Raw genomic sequence first — 7,262 nt, 5'->3', positions numbered from 1 at the left:
AAAAAAAAAAATAAAAGAAAAGAAAAAAGAAATCAGGTCTGGACTCAGAGTTAGGGCTCAGGGCAATCAGGTAGTGGGGAAGCCATGGGGCCAGTTGCTGTGATGCAGGGAGAGTGTGGAAAGTGAGAGTCTGGGGTGTTGGCTGAGGAAGAGGAGCCTGGGAGGAAATGAGGAAGTGAGCAGTGGGACAGGTGGGAGGAACCAGGAGGAAGCCCCTCACGGGAGCCCAGGGGGGCTGAGGGGAGAGTTCAACAAGCCAGGGTGGCCAAGGGGCTCCATATGAGGATGTGATCATGGAATGTGGCCCTAAGAGGTCATTGATAGTGCCCAAGGTCTAATAACAACTCTGCATTTTACAGACTGAGATACAAACTGGGATCCTGAGGCCCAGCGAGCGGAAATGGGTTGCCCAAGGTCCACAGGGACTTAGGAGCCGAGCTGACTCCTGGTCTCCTGACTCCCAGTTGAAGGCTGACCCCCAAGGGACAGCTCCTGAATGATGGGGTTAAGTGACCAGCATGTAGCCATAGGCAGGGAACTGATGGGAGAATACCTGGTCTCTCCCCCTGAAATTGGGTTTCGAGGTTCACGCAGCAAGCAAAATTGAGGTTAGACACAGAGGTTGTACTGAAGGTCTGGAATGGGTGACTTCAAAGCAAGGGCAAGAGGAATTCTCTCTTTGAAGATAGCTCAGCACATTTGTAGACTCAAGTAGTAGCTGCAGGGGGATGGCCAGAATGACCTATGCCCCTTATGCAGTTACTGCGTGACTTCCCAGACGAGCTGAGAGCTGACATTGCTATGCACCTGAATCGGGAGATCTTGCAGCTGCCGCTGTTCGGGGCAGCCAGCAGGGGCTGCCTGCGGGCCCTATCACTGCACATCAAGACCTCGTTCTGTGCTCCGGGCGAGTACCTGTTGCGCCGTGGGGATGCCCTGCAGGCACACTACTATGTCTGCTCCGGCTCACTTGAGGTGCTCCGAGACAACATGGTGCTGGCCATCCTGGGTAAGGACCCCGTCACCCCTGATTACCTACCCCGGAACCACCCCCCACTACCCCCTGCCGAGGACTTGGGAATGGCCAGGATTCTAGGGAATGGGATATTCCTTGTGGATACCTACAGTTCCTGCTGAGGAATACTCTCTCAGTCCCTTCACCCTATGACCATCCCCTTTTGACAATTCCCCTCTGATTATCCCCTAATGCCCTTAGGCATCCCTCAACCCATCAACCCCTCCCAGTGACTGTCCCCCAGCTCAACTGATCCTTTCCCATTGCTCCTCTTCCCAACCCCATTGACCCTAAACTCCAGTCACCTTTATCCTCTAACTGACCTGATCCCTCCAGCCATTGTGATTTTTATCACCCAATTACATCGATCATCCCTCTGGCCCTACTCACTCGCACTGACCTTTTCCCAATTCCATTGGTTATTTCCACCAGTCCCATTGACTGGCCCACCATCAACTGTCCTTCAAACACACTGACCACTCCTCAAATCCACTGAGCACCTCCAGCTGATATCCTTTTGTTCCCACTGCCCCAGCTGACTGTTCCCATCCCTTACCTACAGGGAAGGGGGACCTCATTGGAGCAGATATCCCTGAGCCGGGGCAGGAGGCTGGGTTGGGAGCAGACCCAAGCTTCGTGCTGAAGACCAGTGCTGATGTGAAAGCTCTGACCTACTGTGGCCTGCAGCAGCTGAGCAGCCAAGGGCTGGCTGAGGTCCTGAGGCTCTATCCTGAGTATGGGGCTGCCTTCCGGGCTGGCCTGCCCCGGGACCTCACCTTCAACCTGCGCCAGGGCTCTGACACCAGTGTATGTACACCCCTGATGGCCGCCATCCTTCCAGAGTCCCTTCCTCCAAAGCAGACCTCCCCAGCCTGAGAGTCCTATGAACCTCCCTCCACCCTAAAAACATCATGCCTGAAGCCCAGGCACCCTACTCCATTGCCCCTTACCTGCTTCATACCTTCCAACCCTGCTGACACTACACTGGCCATCACCCAGGCCCCTGGCCGTCTCTCATCACCTTCTACTCCCAACTCTACTGCCCCGTCTCCACTGACAACCCCTCAGCCTCACTCCAGACTCCTGACTCCTTCAAAGGACCCTCCCTTTGTTTCTTTTGTGTGTGTGTGTGTGTGTGTGACAGTCTCACTCTGTCACCCAGCCTGGAGTGCGGTGGCGCAATCTTGGCTCACTGCAACCTCCGCCTCCCGGGTTCAAGTGATTCTCCTGCCTCAGCCTCCCAAGTAGCTGGGATTACAGGTGTGCACACCATGCCTGACTCATTTTTGTATTTTTAGTAGAGACAGGGTTTCGCCATGTTGGCCAGGCTGGTCTCGAACTCCTGACCTCAGGTGATCTGCCCGCCTCACCCTCCCAAAGTGCTGGGATTACAGGCGTAAGCCACCATGCCCAGCCACGACCCTGCCTTTAGAAACAACCACCTCATGTGCTCCTCTTTCAAGCCCCTCTCTGGACGGCGCATCATCGCCTGGGACTTCCTCTTCTTCTCTCACCAAATGTCTCCTGAGTCCACTATGTTTTAGGCTCTGGGCCAGGCCTGTACATTACACTTTGGGCCTTGGTCTTTTGCTGCTTTTCAGTCTCGCTTTCCTATGCAGTGTTTGTTTGAGTTGGAGTTGTAGTTTCTGACTCAGCTCCACAAAAGACCCCACATTCTCAACCCCATAACACTGTTGGGTGGGACAGGGAGGGGCTGCGCTACGGCCGCGGGGAGGCGGGAGTCGGCTTGAACTCTCCTATGTCCCCACAGGGCCTCAGCCGCTTTTCCCGATCCCCTCGCCTCTCCCAGGTAACACCCACTTCCTGGGTGGGGTTGAATTGCCCTGGGGAGAGGGTGAGATGGGGAGCAGCATCCCCCTTTCCATGGATGGGGAGCTGCATCCGCCCGTGAAGGCTCTTACTTAATGAAGGGGTCTGTGGTTCACTGTCCTGCAACATCAGCTGCCCCCTCTGCCCGCAGCCCCGCTCAGAAAGCCTCGGCTCCTCCTCAGACAAGACGCTGCCATCCATCACAGAGGCCGAGAGTGGCGCGGAGCCTGGGGGTGGTCCCAGGCCCCGACGGCCCCTCCTACTGCCCAACCTCAGTCCAGCACGGCCTCGGGGCTCCCTGGTCAGCCTTTTGGGCGAGGAGCTGCCCCCATTCTCAGCCCTTGTCTCCTCTCCTTCCTTATCCCCGTCCCTGTCCCCTGCCCTGGCTGGCCAGGGCCACAGCGCCTCCCCTCACAGCCCCCCCAGGTGCTCTGCTGCCTGGAAGCCCCCTCAGCTTCTCATTCCCCCACTGGGAACCTTTGGACCTCCGGACCTCAGTCCCCGGTGAGATGCCAGCCTCCCCTCCCTTCCCCAAACCCCTACTGGCTTCCAGAACCTTCTCTGGGCTCTATCCAAACAGTGCTTCATCCTGTCTCTGCCCGTGTGCCCACCGCACCCTTCCAACCACAGCCTGCAACCCCAACCCACTTTGACCGCCGCTCTTGCTCCGCCCCCTGGCACTGCTGCCCCCAGTTCCCCTCTGTCTGCTCTGCTCTGGCCCTTACCCTCACCCCATGGTGCTGACGAGCACTACCCTGTCCCCAGGATAGTAGATGGCATTGAGGACTCTGGCAGCACAGCTGAGGCCCCTTCATTCCGGTTCAGCAGGAGGCCTGAGCCGCCAAGGCCCCGCTCCCAGGTGCCCCCTACAGGTAAGGGCCAACAGTGGACTTCAACCCCATTATCCATCTGCCCATCCACCTGTCCATCCATCCCATATGTAGTAGGGGCCTACCATGTACCAGGTGCCATCCTGGGAATACAGAGATAAGACAGACCTGGCCCATGCTCTTGGAGTGAGTCTAGCAGGGAGACACCTCTATACACAGATAAACAATTCCAGATGTTAAATACCATGACAGACAAGAACTGGACTCTGGTAGAAGAGGAAGGTGCCCACTGGACTTCTTCTAGAGGAGAGGATGCTTGGGTTGCTGCTTAAAGGGTGGGATCTTGAAGGGTGGAGCAAAACGGTTATTGAGCTGGGCATGGTGGCTCATGCCTGTAATCCCAGCACTTTGGGAGGCTGATGAGGGTGGATCACCTGAGGTCAGGAGTTCGAGACCAGCCTGGCCAATATGGCGAAACCCCATCTCTACTAAAAATACAAAAATTAGTCAGGTGTGGTGGTGCACACCTGTAATCCCAGTTTCTTGGAAGGCTGAGGCAGGAGAATCGCTTGAACCTGGGAGACAGAGGTTGCAGTGAGCTGACAGCACACCACTGCACTCCACCCTGGGCAACAGAGTGAGGCTCCATCTCAGAAAAAACAAAACAAAACAAAACAAAAAAAAAAAAACAGCTTTTGAAAGGCATGCAAACCAGAGGATGTTGTGTTTAGACACCACAGAGAAGTTCCGTACCAAGACAGGGCGAGGCACGGGATGAGACTGGAGAGTTACACAGGGGCCTCAAAACCAGGCTAAGGAGTTTAGGTTTCCCATCTCACAGACCCTAGAGCTTTTTCTCCCCCTGCTTTCCACCTGCCCAATGACAGGAGGGTTCCAGCCCAAGTTATAGGCTCAGGTATTAATGCTCCATGAACTCACCTGCATCCCTTCACCCTGCAGGGACCAGGCCCAGCCCAGAACTGGCCAGTGAGGCTGAGGAGGTGAAGGAAAAGGTTTGCCGGCTGAACCAGGAGGTGGGTTGGGGTTGGCTCAGAGATGCGCCTGATATAACAGCATTTCAGGCCCGACGCAGTGGCTCACTTGAGGTCAGGAGTTTGGGACCAGCCTGGCCAACATGATGAAACCCCGTCTCTACTAAAAATACAAAAATTAGCCAGGTGCCTGTAGTCTCAGCTACTCAGGAGGCTGAGGCAGGAGAATCGCTTGAACCTGGGAAGCGGAGGTTGCAGTGAACCAAAATCGCGCCATTGCACTTCAGCCTGGGGGACAGGGCGAGACTGTCTCAGAAAAAAAAAAAAAAAAATTCATGCTAGCTAGGTGACCTTGGGCAAGTCCCGCAGCTGCTCTGAACTTAAACTTCCTCATTGAAAATGGGGAAATAGTAATATGTGCTTCCCAGAGTTTTGAGGATGAAATGAGAGTGCATATGTGCCTGGTCCAGTCCCTGGCATGTCGTAGGCACTCAGTACCAGTTGATTCCCTTTCTCCCCGACTGGCTCAGGTTTCCCAGCCTGATAAAAGGATCTCTTCTCCCTCCACCACTGTGGGACTCTCTCCTGCCCAGGCCCCACCTCTTTCCCTTACCCCAGCAGTGGGGAATGAGTGTAAGCAGATGCGGGCACAGGGGACAGGGAGGCTGAGAGGCCTTCAGGCCTGAGGGACCTGGATCTAGACGTCTGAATCCTGTCCAGGAAGAACCTAGATCCTATATGCTGAGGCGCAGCTTCTGCCTCCTCCCCAAGGGATCTCAGAGTTGTCACCACAGAGCAACCAGGCCCAGCCCCTGGGAACTGGCTTTCCTTGTGTTCTGATAAACATGGGGCATCCCAGAGGGGCGGCGCCTGGGCTGGTTCAGGCCCTGGGGCCTGGGCGGGGCTGGTGCTTGTTCAGCAAGCTTGAGGGCAAGTCCACTTAAGGCCTCGGGCATCCTTCAGTTCTAGGCCAGTGGTTCCCAAACAAGTATCTATCACAACTACCTGATAGGCCAGGTGGGGTGGCTCACACCTGTAATCCCAGCACTTTGGGAGGTTGAGGTGGTTGGATCACGAGGTCAGGAGATCGAGACCATCCTGGCTAACACAGTGAAACCCCGTTTCTACTAAAAATACAAAAAATTAGCCGGGCGAGGTGGCACATGCCTATAGTCCCAGCTACTCGGGAGGCTGAGGCAGGAGAATCGCTTGAACCTGGGAGGCGGAGGTTGCAGTGAGCCGAGATCGTGCCACTGCACTCCAGCCTGGGCAACAGAGTGAGACTCCGTCTCAAAAAAAAAAAAAAAGAAAAGAAAAAAAAAGAACTACCTGACAACCTATTGAGTGCAGATTTCTGGGCCTCTTAGGATTGGGAATGTCTGGGGTGGGGCCCAGAAATGTGCATTTTAAAAAGTTTATCAGTTGATTCTATACTCACTGAAGTTTGAAAAGCACTGATAGAGACCCTTGAGCGTGCGATGGGATCAGCTGAGAATAAGGCTGTCACTTCACAGATGTGTGGCCTCTTTGAGCACATTTTTCCACATCTTGGGGAAGCTCACGCATGTGTGTGTGTAGGGGAGGAATAGCAATATCTGCTGCCCCAAATCCTTTCTGGAAAGAGACTGGGGCATTTTCCATCTGGGCAAAAATAACCCTCATCCTGCCTTTCTCCCAGGGTGGCCATGAGTAGAAAGCGACTGTGAAGGAGCTTTGTAAACTGGAGAGGGGGGTGCACCTGGTTATTACCGTGGCGCCTGTGAAACAACTCGATGTGTTTTCAACAGATCTCTCGTCTCAATCAGGAGGTGTCTCAGCTTAGCCGGGAGCTGCGGCACATCATGGCCCTGCTGCAGGCCAGGCTGGGTCCGCCAGGCCACCCAGCAGGCTCCGCTTGGACCCCAGACCCTCCTTGTCCACAGCTGAGGCCACCATGCCTCTCTCCTTGTGCGTCCAGACCATCACCCAGCCTCCAGGATACTACGCTTGCTGAAGTTCACTGCCCAGCCAGTGTGGGGACCATGGAGACAGGGACTGCGCCCCTGGACTTGAGACCTTCCATATTGCCCCCCTACCCCTCAGAGCCTGACCCTCTGGGACCCTCTCCAGTGCCAGAGGCCTCACCCCCAACCCCAAGCCTCATGAGGCACAGTTTCCAGTCCAGGTCAGACACGTTCCACTGACCCTGGCCCAGGGCCCAGGCCTGTCTGGGGTGGGCGTTGCCGCTCACCACTCAGGGAGGACCTGGGCCCCTTGGCTTCCTGCCTTGGGGTCAGCAGCCACCAGCTGGCCTGGTTGGCTCTGGATTTCTGGACTTTTTAACAAAGCGTGGTTACCTCCGACGCTATTCCCTTTTCCAAGCCTTCCCCAACTTCCCCCTCTGTGAGGGGAGCCACCTGAGGGCTGTGGAACCCAGCAGGCATGAGATGAACCGCAGTGCCCATTGGGCTGGGCAGATGAGATCCTACTTTCTCCCCAGGACCTGGAGGCAGGTAGAGATGGGGGAGCAGAGGGGATGGGCAAGGGACCCAGCTCCAGCCTAGGACATGAAGGCAAGACCAGGCAGGATCTTAGTGGCTATAGCAAGAGACAGGT

The 7,262-nt window shown here is 55.7% G+C and overlaps 1 protein-coding gene across 1 annotated transcript in view; it reads left to right on the top strand.

The window, feature by feature from the left end:
* The window catches only part of KCNH4 (potassium voltage-gated channel subfamily H member 4), a 27,693-nt gene extending 20,843 nt beyond the window's left edge, over positions 1–6,850 (top strand). Inside the window, exons 10-16 of the mRNA XM_023203926.1 lie at positions 760–1,009; positions 1,578–1,822; positions 2,787–2,825; positions 2,997–3,349; positions 3,611–3,717; positions 4,636–4,709; positions 6,455–6,850. Of these exons, the coding sequence (XP_023059694.1) occupies positions 760–1,009; positions 1,578–1,822; positions 2,787–2,825; positions 2,997–3,349; positions 3,611–3,717; positions 4,636–4,709; positions 6,455–6,850 (1,464 nt within the window). The remainder of the gene's footprint in view (positions 1–759; positions 1,010–1,577; positions 1,823–2,786; positions 2,826–2,996; positions 3,350–3,610; positions 3,718–4,635; positions 4,710–6,454) is intronic.
* The last annotated feature ends 412 nt before the right edge of the window (positions 6,851–7,262 follow it).

This window comes from Piliocolobus tephrosceles, chromosome 16, assembly GCF_002776525.5.
Source record: "Piliocolobus tephrosceles isolate RC106 chromosome 16, ASM277652v3, whole genome shotgun sequence".
Lineage (NCBI taxonomy): Eukaryota > Metazoa > Chordata > Mammalia > Primates > Cercopithecidae > Piliocolobus > Piliocolobus tephrosceles.
Note: the sequence above shows the minus strand (reverse complement) of the source record. Positions and strands in the feature narration are given on the sequence as shown.